This window comes from Meles meles, chromosome 17, assembly GCF_922984935.1.
Source record: "Meles meles chromosome 17, mMelMel3.1 paternal haplotype, whole genome shotgun sequence".
NCBI lineage: Eukaryota > Metazoa > Chordata > Mammalia > Carnivora > Mustelidae > Meles > Meles meles.
The window spans coordinates 15,569,414-15,590,070 of NC_060082.1; the positions used below are offsets into that span (position 1 = coordinate 15,569,414).

The following is a 20,657-nucleotide window of genomic DNA, read 5'->3' on the forward strand; positions in this document are numbered from 1 at the left end:
ATCATGATGAAGATCAAAAGGAATAAAATGTTTTCAGTGAAATTTGGAGAGGGATATATTTAAATACCCAGGACAGAATATAGGTTCCTCCTTAGAAATATTTCTAGAGAGGGTTTTTACTGGACTAGTTTAGATTGGTAAAGAAGTCCCTTGAAAACTCTCTCTCTTTCTCCATCTCCCTCTCTCTCTCTCTCTCTCTCTCTCACACACACACACACACACACACACATACACATGAGAGAGAGAGAGAAAGAGAGAGATTGAGCTCTCCCCAGCCTTTGTCCTGTTCCTTACCCATCAAGTACACTTTCTGGCTATGTTATATCCATGCACTGGAAGGAGGGAGAATGCCCTGATAGCAGGACCCTCCTTGTAGAGGACATATCTTCATAATCAATAAATAATCTGACATTGCGCATATGAAGAGACTTTGTAGAACTTTGACTTCTGGTGAATACCTTCCCTAGAATCAAGTCATATACTCCAAAGTTGAGAACTAAGCTTTGCATTGATCAACAGGGACATTGCTGTATGAAATATTTTTATTTCTCTAATTCTCTCATTTGCTCACTTTCTTTCTTTCCCAACTCACTGTTACCACCTGTGTGCTGTGTTCATAAATCCCACATCCGTCTGATCCAGGGTGTCCTGAGACTACGGACACCATTACATTAATTCCTAAATATGAAAACAAATCATGGACTTAACTTGTATAACAGACTGGTTCATCATGATGAAGAAACCAAACTACAAACTGTAGATTTAATAGAAACACTTCCTTCAAATCTTTTAAAACTTGTTATAACACTTTTATTTTTAAGACTAATGGCAGATGAAATCTCGTTAGTTCAGAAGGCAATATTCTGGCTACTACTATAAAACCAAAGTTTTTGCGTAAACATCCGTTTCTGCAGATATGATGGGTCGGAACTGGGGCTAAACGTTATAACTGTTACCACTTAGCATAGGTGACGGCATGGTCTTTACGTGAATCATAGGAGGTTTGCAGTAAATAGGCAGCGAGAGCTATTTCCTATTTCTTTTATTTTAATAGCATGTAAAATTAATTGCTTGAAAAAAATGTTCAAAGTACATCAACCAGTTCTTGATATCTACCAACTCTTGTAGACATAATCCAAAAGGGTTTTGTGGGCTGTGTCAAGGATATATATTTTATGAAGAAGTATAACCCCTTTGCTGTTTGGGAACCTCTGGTTTGGCAAAATGCTGAAGAACAGGTCAACGTGTATGATACCTGGGAGGGATGCCCCACTGCCTTACAGGATGGAGCCCAGTTTCTGGGAACAGGTAAGGTTCTAAAACAGACACCAATAGTTGCTTAACATGTATGTTATGTCCTTTCCCCAATTTAATCTCCCCTGTCCAATTACTTTGACCTCATATGAACCTAGTATCACAGAAATACCTAGTTATGCCATGATATACACAAATATATTCTCAAAGTCTGAATATGTAAAATGAGTTGTAAGACTCATCTATTCATGTGTCAGATCTCCATTAGCCCACGGCAGTTCTTGGGTGACATATGGTGGTGTCGAAAATATCTTTTGGTAAGTCAATTGTTTGACTTAGACTGCAGTTTTACTTAGAAAGATGTTTCAAAAGGATTTTATTTACCAGAAAGATGTTTCAAAAGGATTTTATTTATTTATCCCGTTATATAGATGGACAGTATTCTCAAGAGTAAAATTCAGCTATGTCATGGGGCGAGTAGACCATTAAGGAAGAGCTAGGAGATGTCACCACCACTACTGGCATTGCTCCTAAGCTTGCTGCAAAGGCGAGGGGCCGTGTCCCTGGCAGCCCAGCCCAGCCACAGTCTCTGCCTGGCGGGCACCCTGGGTGAGGGGGTGGAAGGCAGTACAGTGACTTGGTGGGTAGTACTACTGCTCCTAATGCAAGCCCACAGCTGCCTCCTACATTTATAGCTAAGCTGGTTCTTTATTAAGTTGCTTAAACCACCTTCCGAACAGAAAGCTGAAGAATATCCTAGTCTATGTACTTTCCCTTTGCTCTTTTCTCAACACTGTCATTACTCTGAATTTCTCTTAGCCAATGCAATTTCTTATTGTGAATACTGATAGAAAACAGTGATAGTCTTAACCGTATCCATGATTTAGAGAGTAAATTGCTTCCTCTTAAAATGTATATCAAGTTTACTCTGCCACTTCTGTACCATTACAAGGGAGATTTCTTACCATCGATTTGCATCATCTTCTGCAAAGATTTACTCGATGACAGAGTGCGTCCTAGTCTTTGTACCACCTTTACGATGCGGGTGGTAGTGCTTTGCACGTGCTGATGTGTACATATTCTTTTCTTTAAAGGATTCCTGGAACTTCATCCCTATGTGTTTCATGGTGGAATGGATTTTGAGATTTCCTTTAAGTTCAGAACTGACCAATTGAATGGATTGCTTCTTTTCATGTACAACAAAGATGGGCCTGATTTTCTTGCTGTATGTTAATTTATTTAGTTAAATTTACTTTAAAATATCAGCTATAACTTTAAAATAAATAAGCCATGTGTTTATAATATGTTAAATGGGATTTCTTTTGAAATTCACTTTTGTTTTCATTTTCTTCCCTAAGTCATCTTTAGTTTCAGAGTCCTCTGAAACATTTTGTGCTTTAGGATCGTGATGTTTTAAAATGACAATTATTCCTGTGAAAATTGAATTTTAACAAAACAGAGTAGTTATGAGGAATTAAGAAAATTCCATTTAGGGGTGCCTGGGTGGCTTAGGCTCAGGTCATGATCTCAGGTCCTGGGATAGAGCCCCGCATCAGTCTCTCTGCTCAGCAGGGAGCCTGCTTCTCCCTCTCTCTCTGCCTGCCTCTCTGCCTACTTGTGATCTCTCTCTGCCAAATAAATAAATAAAATTTAAAAAAAAAGAAAATTCCATTTAGTTTTCCAATATTCAAAAATGTTATTTCCTTCATTATTTTTTGACATAATATAAAATCTTAAATCTCCAAATATAACCTCATAACTTTTCAGCTCTCATTCTCTTACCGAATTCATTAAGACATTGAGACCATTGGCTATCAGACCACTTTCTGTTTAACTGACTCGCTCCCTACCTCAGACACCATAATTCAGCCTTTCTTGTTTTGTTTGTTAATTTAATTTAATTTAATTTTTTCAGTGTTCCAAGATTCATGCACCAAACCCAGTGCTCCATGCAATTCATGCCCTCCTTAATACCCATCCCCTCACATGTCTTCCCTCCAGCTTTTCAGCCATTTCTCTGTCAACCCCCTCAACTTGTATCTTCAGTTCCACAACTCTGGGTCGATCAGTTTAGCTCCCTAGCTTTCCAGTCTCAACAGCCAGTTTACTGACCACCATAGAAGAACCGATACAAGTATGAAGACTATCGACACGTGGAGTTTTGAGGTTTCTGATTGCTTCATTCAACAGTCCTTCTTGTTTATAGGATTTATGCATCAATTAGATGTGGAACATGAAAGAAAAAAAAAATGTCAGCTCCGGAAAACACCACAACCTGAAGGTCTTCAGATAGTTTTATTCTTAGAATGGAAAGGAACATAATCTCCTCATCTTCCAAACTCGACCTACAGCTTTTTTTATGAGCCAAGTCTGGTTTCACTCTCTCCTGACTCAGGAGAATAAATACCTACTTACCATGCTTCCAACCAAAGTTAATATTCTCTATTTTTACTCTAGATTCTACCCTTCTCCTGCAAGAGCTTGTGCTGCACAATTTCCCCTTTTTGTTAGTTCCAATGTTCCTTCTCTTTTGGCTCTTCTCCCTCAACATATAAAATGGTTGAGCCTCATTTATTCTAATTTTTTTTCCTTTTGACTTTGAAAATTCTTCCCTTGTACTTCCCTTCCTTTCATAGTCTCTGGCTATTTCCACTTTTTTTTTTTTTAATATCACACTTCAGTCCTCAAAACTAGTATGCATTATTCCTACTCTTAACACATTCCACTGCAGAACTTTCCAATATTGCCAGCGATCCCTGCATTTTCTAGCTAATAGATAATTTTCAGCCCTTATCTTTCTTGATCTTCCTCTCTCGTCTGCTTTTTTTCTTAAAATATTCTTTCCTACTAACTTTCCAAAGTACTAGTTGCTCTTGATTTTCATTAAATCCTTATGGTTTCTATAAGAAGATCATTGTCAACTTAAAGAATTACATCTACTCTACCTTCTCTTAAAATGTTGGTCTGGCGGAGGACTCTAGACTCTCTCTCCTCCTCTTTTCACTGCGTTTACACTAACTAGATAATCTCATTTATCTTCTCATGAACGTTTTCTATTTTACTAGCCTATATTTATGTTCAACTGCCTCAAAAAAGTTTCTTCTAGATGTTTTATAGATATCTCAAACTCAGTATATTTAAAATTGACCTCATTCCTCTCTAACAATGATAATATCAAGTCTTTCTTTCCTAGTCCTTTCCCTATTGTGACAGTGGTAAAACACGCCCAAGCGAGAAGAGCATGGGCGTCCTTGATTTCCTTTTTATTCATCTAACACATTCAGCTATTTGCCAGGTCCTGCTGGGGCTTTACAAGCTGAGTTGCTTTCAAAAATACCTCTTTGAATTTTCACTGTCTTCACCATTGTTACCTGTATTTCGATGGTTCTCATAATTTTTTTTTTTTTTTTCACAAACGTGGTGATTCCCTAATAGGTTTCTCCAGTTACAGTGCAGCTTTTGTTTCAGGATGAACTTCCTAGGACTGGTAGGGTAAACTTTCAGCATAAGATAATAGTGGAAAGAATATAGCCTTTGAGGTCAGACAGACAAGAGAAAGACGTGTGTTTTCCGTATCACACAAAATCCTCCAAAACCTTGCTTCTACATACCTGGGGGACTCTTTATAACTCCCTCCACCCGAGGTAGCCCATCTTACCTAATTTAGTTTTTTTTTTCCTTAAACCTAATTAGCTTGTACATGTCCCGATGATGCTGCATGTGTTCATCTTCCTGTACTGAAGAATTCTCCATAAACCTTACATACTTCCAAAAGTCTTACTTTCAACATTTCCCTGTTCCCAGGGAACACGATATATATCCTTTCTTTGCTTCTTCTCTTGGTTATGGTATTCTGGTACCCGGTTCTTCTCTTGGTTATAGTATTACCCCAGTTGTTTGCCTCTGCTGTTGGACAGTGTGATTCTTGGGAACAGTGTTTATCTTATAGCAGGAGATTCATGGAACCTGGTGGGGGACTCAATATTTATTGAATGAATAGATACATGACTGCTTTCCCAATGTACTTCACAAAAAAATGATATTTATGTAGAAAAAGTAATTATTTTTATCTACAATTACTCAATTTCATTTGACATGATTGATCTCAAATTTTTAAGTATCCTATTTTTGCTGGCTTGAGTTCTAACAAAATAAAAACATAGTAGATAATTGTCATGTAACATTTTGAAGGGAAACATATGGAGGCATTTCCTTTACCATGAAAATCTGGGTAAAATCTATTCATATTAGAAAATGACACGTTAATCTAAAAGAATACACATAGAAGCAATTATGTTAGTTAGAGATTTAGAATAATAAAACTGAAATATTGAATCAAAATCCATCTTACAAATTTGAAATTGAGTTCACTGACCAGTTAAAATAAACTTAATCAGGCTTGACATTTCATTTTCTTATTGTCTTGTCATATTTTTCCCCAAATTAAGTTGATATATGAAGTAGTATTTTCTCATTTTCTAAAAACTCAAGCAAAAATAGAGTTATAGGGGTGCCTGGGTGGCTCAGTGGGTTAAAGCCTCTGCCTTCAGCTCAGGTCATGATCCCAGGATTGATCCCTGCATTGGGATTGGGCCCTGCATTGGGATCCCTGCTCAGCAGGGAGCTGCTTCCTCCTCTCTCTCTGCCTGTCTCTCTGCCTACTTGTGATCTCTGTCAAATAAATAAATAAATAAAATCTTTAAAAAAAATAGAGTCATAGTTCAAACTATTCTCTTCAGTCATTCAGTCACTTATGCCAGCATCTAATCTTTTACCTGTTTAGCACAAACAAAAATAAATAAATAAAAGGTTTTGCCTACATTATATTGTATCACACTGTATAATCATTACTGGGTATGAATTTGTGTGACTCAATACAACATTCTTCACGTCAATTATAAGCTTGCAAAGTACTCCATTATACGTTACTCCAGTCCTGCTTAGAATAAAGTGGAACATTTTTATAGAGTGCTTTCAGGGAAATTTGTTGCTTTTCTTCAAGAAATTGACCTTCTGCTCTTTCCCAAACTGCCATTCTGCAGTCTTTTTATATACCTATTTTCTTTTTTAATGTGAAATACAGATGGAATTGAAGAGTGGAATATTGAGCTTCCGGTTAAATACCAGTCTTTCCTTCACACAAGTGGATCTATGGCTCGGGCTGTCCTATTGTGATGGAAAGTGGAATAAAGCGATTATTAAAAAGAAAGGTTCCATCATATCAGCAAGCATGAATGAACTGAGGGAACGTGTGTCACAGTCCAGAGTCCAGCCACTGATGGTGAATTCCCCCATCTATGTGGGAGGAACCCCACAGGAGCTGCATGACTCCTATAAACACCTGAGTTTGGAACAAGGTAAAGTCTATCTGGAGGAATTCCCAAATAAATACAGCTCTGGTCCTACCAGGTTTTAGTGTTTTAAAATACAGCAACAGAATCAGTTTGGCAGCAATACCTATTGCCCCCACTCCCCTTTTCTTGAAGCTCTAAAAAAAAAAAAAAAAAACAGAAAGTTTCTTCAAATAGTTTTGTATGTTGCCCTTCAGACTGTGCTCTCACACCTACTTATAATCAATATACTTATTCTAACTTGTCTTCAGTAAATATAATTGAAATTTATGTATGTATTTCCATATATGTTTTCTGGTTCTTTCAGATACTGATCATTATCTGTATTCATACATGAAAAACATAAATTAGGTTGGTGTGCACAACTAAGAAAAATATCATTAAATTCACTGGGAATTTTTTCTAACATAACTGCTAATTGTCTTTGCCTTTCCATGGAGCTCCCCTATAGCAAAGCACATGAAAGGGTGGGTTTAGTTGAATTTTAAACATACTGGTGAAAAATCCATATTTCATTTATTATTAATAGCCACAAATGAAAGAAAAGTGCATGCCTGCATGACTTATAACTAAAGGAAGCATTTAACTCATATAATGAATTGGAACATAATCAGAAGAATTATTAATTCAAAAAGGCTAATGGTAGCTGACGGTCTGGTGTGTGCAGAATTCATGGTTCCAAAAGCTTTGCATGAGATTAAGTGGGTCAGCACTTCATAATAAGCCCCTATGTTCCGTATTATTATTTAAACCCCCATTTTACAGATGAGGAAACTGAAGAGCAAAGTAACCTCCCCAAGGTCACATGGCCAGTAAGCAGAAGCAAGCCTTTCTGTCTCAGGAAGCCTGGTGTCAAAATCCCCTCTCTTTATTATAATCAAGTGTTTTCTTTAATGGGTGTTGGCCAGTGTTTCTTTTCTACAAATTGGGGAAAGCACAGAAACTTCTAACTTGTGACTAAGCATGCTCCCATGTAGAAAATGTTCTCTACATATTTCCAACTCTATGTACCACGAATGGTTAAAATTTCCATGAAGGAGTTTTTGCCTATTTGGTGAGTACATAAAGATTTAAATGCCTTTGAATAGAAAATATATGGCAAGCTCTAAGGAGACTTTTAGAAGGGTACTAGTAAGGAGTTAATGAATGTCTGGGGTGTAAGACAGTAATGACATTTTCAAGGCACTTAAGATGTAACAGCAGCTAAAAATATTACATTCATATAAGGGCTTCTCCTGGTTTTCAGGTTTCTGAGGTTAGAAAGAGCTTGAAAACCCTTTATATGAGCAAGATTACTTGAGCCTACTTACATCTAGGAAAAAAATCCCCTGCATATGTGCAATTATACTTTGGAAAGTACACAAAAACCCATTACGATAATGGGCATAGAGACTTGTCTTTAGCCAAATTTTAACTGAAATTATAAGATGATCATGATAGAAGTTTAACACATCAACATAAACCCAATGGGGATAATTTAATCTACACTTTGACTACGTCTATGATACTGAAAGATATTTTATTTATGGGTAATACTAAATTTTTATCCTTGCAGAATCATACATATCAGTGGTTCTCAAGCCACTGATAAAATACTGAAGTACAGTAGCTGGAACATAGTAAGAACTCAATAAAATGAGCTGTCATTCTTATTACTATTCAAGATACATTGGAATCTCCTGGAAAGATTATTAAAAATGCAGATTTTATGACGCTATTCCCTAAGATTCTGACTCAGATGCTTTGAAAGATACTAATCTATATAGGTAACCATGTTTTATACAATGAGCAGGAGAATATTCACCATATGGGGGTGCTGCCTCTCTGTAGTAAATTGCAATTAAAATTAATCATGTTCGCTTACTGTATTTTTTTTTCAGTCCACTCTCAAATGGTCTTAAAAATGTTCTGTGCTTCTTAATTAGCACCTTTTTTAAGAGGCTCTACTTTGTGGTCGTATTAGTACTATTTTTTTTGTATCCGTTAATATTATAATCTTCCTTTGAATCAAATGCAAATTAACTTTCCTCTGTAGTTTGGAAATGCTGGGCAACCTAATTTGCTAAAGATGTGTCACTTCAGATCATGGGCCTTTACCTTAGAACTACCAGTCTGGATTACCACTTACCTGCAGGTTGGGGGGGAAAGGGTTGTGGCTCATGGGGTCACAGATTTTGCTCTGACCCATGCCCTGTGTGGAGAAGGCAGGAGTAGGGACCGGAAGCCAGTCTTCCTAGCATCAGTGCCGCCATGTTGGACTGCCTCCCCCAGAGAAGCTACTGTCTTTCTAATTTGTTAACTTAGAATTCTGGGCCACTTTTTAGTTATTCAGAGGCCTGCGGGTGGGGAGTCATTTTTGATCCCCAAAAGCAAGCAAAGGAGACATCTCCATTTCCCCCATAGACAGACTCTCTCCCCTTTTCCTATCCTAATACCGTATTCAAATTTTGAAGATAATCGAAGAGTATTTCTAGTGGAGATGATCCTGGTAGTGCAGAGTTGAAAGAACTGTGACTTGGTTGGACAAAACTGTCTGCTTTAAGATCGCACAGACAGGACCACACACTAGAGGTCAGGATTCTTCACCTCCAAGGCCTGAGGCCAGAGTACTGCTTCATAAGGAGGATTAATACTTAAAAACCTTATCTGATGACCCCCTGGACCTTTTTCTTTATCTCCAGAATGAAGACTACCTCTGCGGCCTTTCCCAAATTTAAAATTCCATCCCATGAATTAGTTTTTAAGACATTTCTTTTTTTTTAATTTTTCATTTTTTGAATTATAGCGAAATACATGTAAAATTGACCATCTTAGCCATGAAGGGTACAGTTCAGTGGCATTAAAGATATTTACATTGCTGAGTAACCATCAACACCATTCTGCTCCAGAACTCTTTCCACCTTGCAAAGCTGAAGCCCCCCGTTAAATAATAATGGGACTTTTTTTTTTTTATAACAGCACTCAGGTGTTTGCCAAAGCTACCATTCCACTGTTTGCGTTTTGTTGTTAGGGAAAGTGGGGTACAGAGAAGTTAGATAACTGAACTCCAAGCCATCGGAAAATTGCTGCTGGTAAAGAAATCAGAATTCTTAACTTCTGAAGTTTCAGGCAGATGCTTTCATATTGAGCTTCATTGCCTTTATTTCAACTCAGCCAACTTATTGAGTGTCTACTGTGTGTTCAACACAGACGAGCAGGATCGATCAGTCGGGCCTGAAGGCACGTGAATACTAGCAAAGACATTCTGAAAGGAGCTAGGCCAACTTAATGTGTTAGAAGACATAATAAAACATCATATAAATGCTGAAGAGAACAATATGATCGTTGTTACTATTAGTTTATCTTACTGTTAGGCATTGCATTATGTTTTATTTTCTCTTCCTGCTGATGTGCTTTAATCTTGAAAGGAGAATAATGTGTTTGGGACCCTTCAAACTTGACAGTATTTTGTTCCGAGAGAGCGTGTGGGCGCACTATCGCAAACTCAGTCTGTCTCTTCTTTGACAATTTTGTGCAGTGCTCCGGGCAGAGTGCTGCCAACCCTCATTGAGCTGATCTCTGTTTACACAAAATAGCATGGAATTCCGAGTTGCTGCTACGTGCTGGCTGACTGGATGCCCTCTGGTCCTGTAACAAAAGATCAGTCCATTCTCCTCACCCATTTCTCCCACGTTCCCTGGTAAACTTCCCAGAACTCCAGAGCACTGTGGCCGTTCTAAAGTCAACTGGGCAGAAGACACATTCCAAGAAACCTCCGGGTGTTGCCATTGCCAGAGCTGAATTTGCTCCCTGTCATGCTACTATGAATGCAAAACTGGTGACCGTTGTGGAGAGTCAAAATTGTGGAACTTAGTGAAAATGGTGGCGTGTAGTGCTGGCTCCTCTGTATGCTGATTTAACTGGGACTTCGTTCTGTAACTCTTGAAACAAGTCTGTAGAGTTCATGTCAATACCTCAGGATTCCAGTAGATTTTGAAACTACATTCTCCCTCCTGCTCTCTTGCATAATAATCCTCAAAAGGTATTTTTCCCCCAGTGAGCTTGTTGTATAATTGTGCTCCTTCAAATCTTATTTTTAGCATTAAAACAATGACTTATATAGGGGGACTGAATTTTCCAGAATCGAGGGACATGTGGCTACCCCTCTACCATATGGTCTCATTGCCTACATTTTATTTCATAAGAATAAACAGAAGGAGAAAAAGTGGGCCTAAAGGAGTATAATAAAATACTTTTAATCACATCTAATCCAGCTGAATTATAACGATCACCTTATATATTTTTTCAAGATAACACAAATCTAATACATCCTCGTGACCACTTAGCCCAGTAAAAAACAGAAGGAGGCATAAAGGATTTCCCAAATGAGACTCAGAAGTTTAAAAATTGTCTCTACCGCAACCCCCACACCTCGTCAAAGCGTAGTACAGCTGAGGACAGAGATGATTGGTAATTAATGACTCAAGCCTTTTATGTGATATTAATCCCTTGCTATTTGCTAGGTTTCGGTGGTTGCATGAAGGATGTTAAATTTGCACGGGGTGCTGGCGTTAACTTGGCATCTGTGTCCAGCAGCGCTGTCAGAGTCAATCTGGATGGGTGCCTGTCAAGTGACAGTGCCGTTAACTGCAGGGGAAATGACTCCATCCTGGTTTACCGGGGAAGAGAACGCAGTGTTGACGAGCGTGGTCTGCAGCCTTTCACAGGTACCATGGCGGTGCTCTCAATTAAATGCTACACGTCTCCCACTTGTCGCCTCTTCCCTCCCTGCCAGCCCACTGCTAGTCCATATGAGGAATATTTTAATCTTTCTGCCTCTTGTTTCCATTGAAGAGTACCTGTACCGAGTGGTAGCCTCACACGAAGGAGGCTCTGTCTACAGTGACTGGAGTCGGGGCCGTTCAACAGGAGCAGGTAAATGGTCTTGAAACGGATACGTGCACACACGTGCACATGTCTGCGCATACATGTCCATACATGTAAGAAGAAAAGACTGCATTACCCTGAAGCGAGTAGTGGGTTTGTCATCGTAGGACAGAGCATGCGTTGACTGGTGAAGTCAGTGGCTAAAATGCTGAGGAGGTCAGTATTTTGGTTTCTCAATTATTTAGTAAGTGATTGCTCGGGCTTGATTCTTTCCTCTTCAAATGCAGAAGGAAGGAGTTTCAAGTTGTCTCAAGGATTTGGTAGGCCTGAATCTACAGTAATGTATCCAAGGACAGGAAACCCTTCTAGATGGTGTAGAACCCAAGAAGCTAACGTCAGGCTTGATTGCCCCTGGGCGGGGGCGGCACCGGCACCCTCTTGCCTCTCTCCCGCAGAGGGTGCATTTGGAACCTGTACCCGGATCAGAGGCAGATGTGTCTTTTATCACATCGTGGCGATGTTTTTCATGGTGGTGACTATTAGGATCTTCAGATGACTCTCCCAGGATAGAAAATGCTGACTGGTCTAACTTTCTTTTGAGTTGGAGGAGGGAAAACAGCAGGAGATAGAATATATTAGACCGAATCTCAGACAACGGCTTTATAAGTGCTCTGGACTTCTCACCGCGACCACAACTTCTTTTCATGTGGTGCCATCACAAGAAGGTATTCATCATGAAAACTTTTGTGAATCAGTAGCCTTTTACCCTTTGGGGTCAAATATCAGTCAGGTGGTCAAATACATTTCAAAAGACTGCCACGTATGTCTCTCAAAGGAAGTTTATCCTTAATAAGTCATAGTTTGTCTAAACATGTGTTTTTCACCAACATATTCTCTCATACTTATTAACCAGGGGCTACTAACACAGACAACTTTTTGAGAAATCTTCTTGATCTAAGATAATTAAATACCGGAAAGGCTACTAAGAATCATTTTCAAAGCGCTTTGCCTACAGATTTTCCAGAAGAGGACAACCTGACACTTTTCCAGGATGATTTAAATTGTCATCTATTTATAGGCAAGACAATGAGCCGAAAGGTCTTTTAAAATCCTTTTCAACTTCAGAGCTTGGAGAAAGCTGTGACAAAAAATATTCATTTGTTACTGGCATATCCTCTGCCCCTTTTTCGCCGTCTCTACTTCATTAACAAATACGCTCTAAAGCCTGTTTTCAGTCTCAGTCAGCAACGTAAATGGGTGTCTAGAAAGTGCGTTGCCCACATAGCTTAATAGTCCCCATTTTGAGTATCTCTGTGAAAGTATGCAAATAGAGCTCTGAATTTATAGCAATGATCTGACCACAAAGTCTTATGCCATAAATTCATATTTACAATCTGACCACAACACTGAGCAGCTACATGCTCCCAAGGGTTGGAGAATAATTGCACTATTTAATTATTTTTGAGTCAGTTTTGCTCTGTCCCTTATGAAAAGGCCATCTGTTAGACGGCACCGTACTTTGCCCTGTACCGCATTTCAGAACTAATAAAATCAACATCACTCCTGTTGTCCCTTTGCTCGCATCTTGATTGTGTAGCCTGTGGGTTTTCCGTAGGTGCTGGTGGTGTTTTAACAGCATAGACAGTGTTTCTCTGTCTTCTCCCACCCTCTGTGTTCACTTTGTTTCCCTTGAAGCTGTCCTATTGTATTGGTCTGAACGGTAAAGTCAGAGAAGGAGGATATTTGATGTGGGAAAACCAGAGTGGTCCTCCATCGATGGGCTCAGGAGTCCGCGGGCAGCTCGGGCCGGCCTCTCATCCATCATCCTGCCACGGAGTTTCTCGGGTTTTTCTCACTGTTCCCAGAGCAGTCGGCTGTGATGAAGTTGTTACTGATCAGAACTGTAGAAATCTCTAATAAATAGTTAAAGGTTATGGATTTTTAAGATTCGGGGATTCGGCTCCTTCCAACTTCCTCACTCCGTGTCATTGTTTCTGAGATACTCTGAAAAAAATATCTCTGAAAGTGATTTTGTATCATCTCTAAGGTGCCAGTTCCTCTGCCCCCCCCAACCCCAGATGCAATTAGGAATGTATCCTGTATATCATATCTGGTAGAACTTGGCTTTTTCAAAATTAATTTGAAAAACCATTGAATTTGGAAAATTAGGTCAGACGTTCAGGTACAAGACAATCACATTTGTGATATTTTTTGGCGAATACGCCGAAGATATAAAAGTGTCAAACCCCTATGTATAATAACAGTCTAATTATCTTGCTTCGGAGGGGTCCATCATTATGGTGTTTGAACTTGTTATCTGCCTACCATCCACTCCTTCTTTACGAGTGATGTTTAAAACATGTCTGGTACGTTCAATGTTTTCAGAAAACCTGGTCTAGACTCGAAAGAACGTTCTGTCGATGGAGTTTTGATGGTTTTGAAATATCACTTAACTGAATGGCTCAAGATGTGCAGTCATATTAAATCAATGCTGAAAAGTTACAACGCTAATAAATTGTATTTATGCTAATGGTTGAGTCTGATTTACTGCGGCCATTAAGAGTGAAGGATGGGGCAATAGTCTTCTGAGAGCGGCCATTTTCCCTGTTTTCTCTTTGATTCTTTCACAGCTCCACAAAGTGTGCCGACTCCCTCAAGGGTCCGCAGCATAAACGGGTATAGCGTTGAGGTGAGCTGGGACGAACCTGTTGTGGCGAGGGGCGTCATTGACAAGTACGTTCTGCGGGCCTACAGGGAGGATGACCCCCGGTCGCCGCGCGTGCCCTCTGCCAGTTCCGAGCTTGTCAGTACCAGCACCGTCACAGGTAAAGGTGATTCCTTAGGGAGTACATTTCATGAATATTCTTTTTGACTTGATTTTTTTAAAAGATTTTACTTACTTATTTCAGAGAGAGAGAATGTGAAAGAGAGAGAGAGAGCACGAGACATGGGAGGGTTAGAGGGAGAAGCCGAGTTCCCACTGAGCAGGGAGCCCAATGCGGGACTCGATCCCGGGATGCCAAGATCATGACCTGAGGTGAAGACAGTCTCTTAACCAACTGAGCCACTCAGGCACTCTCTTTTTGACTTTAAATAAAAACATTCTTCAAAGGTCCCCCCCCTCCCCCATGAGCTACTCCTATATTTTGCTTGATTAAAAACAGCAAGAACCGCCTAATGAGGTGGAAGCTTATATCTACTTAGGATAAAGAGGATAATTCTAAAATGTCATTGGGCTCTTATGGACAGGTTCATGACAAGGTTGATATCTTCCTCCCCAGAAAATAAGGTCACAGGTGGCCTTAGCTCTTAAACACTCCGTACATCTCCTGCAGGGATCCTAGGTGTACCTATAGGACCAGCCTACCTATTTCACCATGCAAAACTGTTCTCTTTGGGACCAGCCCAAGTTCACAGCACCATTATTTATTGGAAAATTGTTGATTAAACCTAATTATGTCAAGGTAGAGGAGTATGAGACACCAGCAGTTTGATTGGCAAACCAGTGAATCAATTTCTCATGGGGCGCCATGCCGGCCATGCAGAATGATTGCAGGGCAACCCGCTGGTACATCGCACACATGTCTCGTACTCCGATGCATGCACGTGTAGTAAGGCAGCAGTTTTCAGCTTCATGAAATGTTAAAGCACATTCAGATGGAACGTCAGGTTTAAGCCTTTACCAAAAATAAGTAAAATGCATCAACAAATTTGATAGAAAAGAATTTCCTCTGTCAAAGAATTTTATAACTTGAAAAACTATATGGACTTTAGAATAGGCATTATCCTTCAGTATTTATTGGTCAACCCCATCTAGCCTTTACCTCCTTCTTTAGATCCCTTAGAAACTACCACCCAAATTGATAACCAATTACGCAGAATTTCACATCTTCCAGTCCCTTCCTCCCAATTTTACCCACTTGATGAAACCCAACCTGATGAAGCCCCTAGTTTGCCTTTGCCCATGCTGCACATTAAAGCTAAGCGGGCTGGAAAAAAATGTGCAGTTTCTCACTACAGATTCTCAGTCCTCATTTTCAAATGGGCACCAATAATGATGCCAACCCTACCATATTTCTAAAATAAGCTCCTTCTTCTATCCTCCTCATTCAATATTTCAGATTTTCCCAAACTGTCTAGTTGCTAAGCTCCCTTCCTCCTCCAACTCAACTGATGATGATGATGGTCTTATGTATTAGATTGTCTTAGACACCGAGAAGAAACAGAATCTGTCTTATAGGATTTGTGTCACTCTTACTGACAAACATATATATTAATTGCGTTTCTCTGAGCAATAGGGTTGTTATTAGGGGTTAAATGCATTCATGTTTGCTAAAACATTTAAAATTCTTTTGGCACATTGTAAGCATTTGCCATCATTATTATCTCCCCCCCCCTTTTTTTCTTTTCCTTCCTATTTTTACAAAGCTTTCCTTATCCTATCAAAAATTAAATCTTCCAAAGTCCTCTGGACCCCAACTCTTCCTGCCTTTTCAGCGATGTGACTGGTAACTTTTCTCCCTCCCAATCCTATTTTAACCTCTCTCCACGTCACGTGGTTCACAAGCTATGGCCCCAGGACCAGGAGCAGCAGCGTCACCTGAGACCTCATTATTAATGTCAATTCTCCAGCCCACCCACATGTGTTGAATCAGCAACTCTGGAGGCAGAGCTCAGCCATCCTTGTTTTAATAAGCCCTCCTCATCTGACACTGAAGCATGCTAAAGTCGGAGAACCGTTGCCCAGATGAATTCTTCCCAGGACCATTCAAACTCTATCAACTCCCACTGTTAAACATAAACAAACAGACTTAAGCCAATTATTAAAAATCTTCCTTTCATTTAAATTCCTTGCCAACTATGACTCCCTCTCTTCTTCCCGAACTTGCTTCTAGCAAGAAGTATTTATGGATGTTGTTCCCATTTCTTCACTTTATGGGGCTTCAGCACACTTGCCTTGCTAAGGACACCAGCAACTTCCATATTTACCTTTCTAAAGAACACTTTAGAGTGCTGGTCTCTGGTAGCTCCCTAGATTGAAAACCAGTGCAATATGCTATTGGATGTTGCTATAGGATATGTCAGTCATGTGAACGGTGTACAGAGCAAATAAAGGTAGAGAGCTACTGACCAATTATATTTATTTTTATATACTCAATCTGTAAAGAACTAAGGAAAAAGTCTCAACGATCAATGCAATTTTGTTAACTTCTCTTCTGGAAACTTGCTTTCTCTTTGTCTTTTCCTTTTTTTATTACTTAACATTCATTATTTATATTTTAATGTTCAAAGTCACATTGTTTTAGTTATATCTCTATAAATAGCATCTAGTTTGATTCAGTTTTATATTCAACTTGAAGTTGAATTGGGAGTTTAGCTCATTCACATTTATTTTTATAATTCATCAGATTGCTCTTATTTCTGCCATCATATTTCATACTTTCTGGTTTTGTTATTGTTTTTTAAGACTTTTTAGAACTATTCTTTATTTTTAGTTCTTGCCCATTGCCATGTGGAGTTTGAATTCTTTTTTTTTTTTAAGATTTTTTATTTATTTATTTGACAGAGAGAGATCACAAGTAAGCAGAGAGCAGGCAGAATGAGAGTCGGGGAAGCAGGCTTGCCGCTGAGCAGAGAGCCCCATGTGGGGCTCGATCCCAGAACCCTGGGATCATGACCTGAGCTGAAGGCAGAGGCTTTAATCCACTGAGCCACCCAGGTGCCCCATGGAGTATGAATTCTTTAACTTTTTTTCCTCAAGGAGTTAAAGTATATGTGCGGTTCACAATTGTGAAATAAAGAGACAAGGACATATATAAGAAGTAATCTTAAAGATTATGGAATATTTAACAGTAAAGAGAAAAGAAAAACAAAGTGAGGCAAGGGTAAGGAAGTAGTCAGCTGGATTTGGTGGAGATGGGAGGAGTGTGGAAATGGGAGAGTGGCCGCTGCTTTGCCATTTGGTTGAGATACTATAAGGTATTGGGAGAGGAACGTAAGTAAAGTAGGTCATGACCAGTTTTGTGATTGATCTTAAATTAATCCCCCTTTAGCATTTCTGAAGTGACTTTGGTGAGATTGTAATGTTTACTTTTGGTTGTTAAAGTGGTGTTTCTTTGACTGAGACGTGCTGCCACTGGATGCACAAGGTAATTTAGCTTTATTGGTTCACATAAGGTTCTTTACCGATTAAGTTGTAGTAAAATGTGTTGGCATCTTTTCATATATTTCTTTCTGTTATGTAGCAAGCTCTTTTACTCTTCAGACATGGGTCCTTCTTTGGCTTGGAAGGGTTGCTGTTGTATATATATCATTATTACTTCTTGTGGGAAATAGCAGTTTTTAATATTGTCTATTTTTGCCGTCCAGAACACAACTTGTAGAGTCAAATCTATCTAGGCTCAATTTCCAGCTGTGTCATTTGTTATCTGTATGATCCTAGGCACAGTAAAAAACATATCCCTGTATCAGAATTTCTCCATCTATAAACCTTTATGTTATGGAATTGTAGTGAAGATTAAAAAACTGAATTACCTCTATAGAATATTTTGCTCAGAACCAGGCACAAAGTGAATGTTCAACAAATTCATCTTTATACTCCTTGGTCTCTGAATTCTAGGTTATGACTTTGTAATTGTTTCCCTTTTTGTTTTCTGAGTTTTCATTACAGATTCGGCTCTTTGACCCTTCTAAACTGATTTTTAAATTTTTCTGTCCACAGTTCACTTGCCCCATCTTTAAATATACCTTCAGACTGAGTGTTTGCTCAAGAAAATTGAATCATTTTCAAATCACCTTACTAGGTACTTAGTTTCTCTTAAACAAACAAACAAACAAACAAACAAAAACTTCACTGGGATTATGCCAGGTCAGCTGAGGTAAAATTGCAGTAGCCTCCTGGCAATAAGTAAATCTTAACACCCTTCTCCCCAGTGTTCGGTGAAGGAGGCTGAGAACCTATAGGCATTCTGTACCCATATGGGGGTTGGGTTTGCAGTGGGCTCTCTTTCCAGCAGTCCACTTGTTTATGCCTGATGTCCGTCCAGGTATTTCTAAACGTTTGGTCATTTCATTGGTATTCTTGTAAGGCTGTGGTTCTCCACCATGGGTGTGCACTGAGCTGCCTAGGAAGCTTTAAAAAAATACGGAAACACAGGTTCCACCTGCAAAGAGTCTGACTTTTTGGTTTAGGATGCAGCCTGGGCCTTGATGTCTTTAATATCTGAAACTAATTCTCTTGTACAGCCAGCATGGGGAAACACTGGGAAAGGGAGGAGTTTGACACCGTGATCAAGTCTTAATTTTACGCAGAAATGCATATGGCAACTTTCATCTCCCAATCGAAATTTGAAAACGGAGGACAAAAAAAGATAAATGTCTATATAAAAATGATAAGATATTGAAATTAAGTAGATAAAATTAGCAAAGGAAAATCACAGGACAGGAAAATTAAGTGCCTGAGTATTGCAAAGAGGTGGGAAATTATGGTCACACAAAATGCAAAAGCAAAAGGGAAAAAAATGAATATTAACTGAGAGCACTGAAGAATAGAGTCATGGGGCAGGATATTTACCATTCATGAATCTGGCTACCCAAGGATTAAATGAGATAAATCCCAGTAGCAGTGAAGAGTCCAAGGGTTAACAGCCCCACTCAGGAGCAAATGGGCCCCTTTGGGCTACAGGGTCTGGATTCTGTGCCCTCTGAAGGCCAGGGTTCAGAGAGGAGAGTTCTTGAAAGTTCATTTCCTCAGCTGGAGCCTCAGGGTAGAAAGCCCTGCAGTTATCACTCCAGTGTATCTTTAGACTTGTTGCAAAGGGCTCCAATTAACTCTGGTAGCTTTTGCTGATTTCCCCTCCAGCCCTGTTAACATGCGAAGTTGCTTCCCAGAGAGAGACAGTCCTGGCATTTCCCTTCAAACCAACGGCTGCTCAGAAAGGGACTTCACAATTTGATTTGAAATTGTGTCAAAAATGAGCGGATTCAAGAATCTGCACATATACAATTATTTTTTGTTTTTTTCCCTTAAGATATTAAACATATAAACTTATCTGCATAGTTAGTACAGCATTTGACATAGTGTTAGGGCTATAATTGATACACAGAAAATATTTTCTCAATTCCATCGTTACATTGCATTGAACTAAAGGTTAGGAGTTATATATTCCTTCTTCATAATAATAAATAATAATTATTAATGATATTTATCATTCACTGCAGTTTAGCAGAAGAGCCTATCATAATCTTTCCAATTACCCAAATAAATCTAAATTTATATAGGAAAATAAGTGAAAGACATTTTAATTTATAAAGAAACTAATATTACAAGTTTTGCTACTAAAATTGGTTCAGTCCTCACATACAATAGACTCTGATATTCTTCTTAAAGAAGTTATGTTGCGCACTGAAGGTCTGCCTCTCTGTTTTCTTTCTCTTCTGTAGCCTGGTAGTAATAATGAGTGATTCTCAACTCTATTGGCCCTAAAGGGATTCCTGGATTGCTTATAAAATACAGATTCTTGGGTCTCCCACACAACGGTCTGTATATTTGAGCTAGGGTGTCTGTAAATCTGCATTAGACAAAGTGTTCCAGTTGATTCTCTTGAAGAGAGATCACGTATTAAAGAACAAGGGACAAGGAAAATGGTCAGGTGAGAGGGTATCATTTTTCACTGGCTGGCCTTGAACTTACCGCTGCTTTGTGTTCTCCTGCCCCTGGTTCCACCTGCAGTAGCTTTGCAGGCAGAGTAATGCTAAGGACAAGTGGAGAAGTAGAAACAGGATTAGTAGGGTCTCTGACCCTTGAGGGCAGTGCTTCTGAAAGTCACCCAAGGAAAAGAAATGAGAATTACTAGATATCTTGGTAAAAATCAAGACTCCGACTTAGTTGATACGGAGATGGGTGTGAGATTCTGCGTTTCTAACAAAGCCAACTTTACCACTGCCCACCCCATGTGTCCAGTAGAAGTCATGGAGCTCAATATTTATATAAGAAATAGGAAAACAAGCAAACGACAAGTTTTAAATTTCATGATGCCCATTGGGTTTAGTGAAAAAAGATCCCGGTGCAATTCAGAGTGTGAAATATAATTGTAACCTTAGAAGTAGAATCTAATCTGCATGCATGTAAGTTACAACATTTAACTACCCATGGTGGGGGGAGGAACCTCTCAAAATAATGTCATG

The 20,657-nt window shown here is 39.2% G+C and overlaps 1 protein-coding gene across 1 annotated transcript in view; it reads left to right on the forward strand.

Annotated features, from left to right (window-relative positions):
* Nucleotides 1-20,657, forward strand: part of USH2A (usherin) — a 714,551-nt gene that overhangs the window by 296,612 nt on the left and 397,282 nt on the right. Inside the window, exons 24-29 of the mRNA XM_045983172.1 lie at nt 1,129-1,308; nt 2,349-2,479; nt 6,338-6,611; nt 11,108-11,311; nt 11,439-11,519; nt 14,102-14,296. Of these exons, the coding sequence (XP_045839128.1) occupies nt 1,129-1,308; nt 2,349-2,479; nt 6,338-6,611; nt 11,108-11,311; nt 11,439-11,519; nt 14,102-14,296 (1,065 nt within the window). The remainder of the gene's footprint in view (nt 1-1,128; nt 1,309-2,348; nt 2,480-6,337; nt 6,612-11,107; nt 11,312-11,438; nt 11,520-14,101; nt 14,297-20,657) is intronic.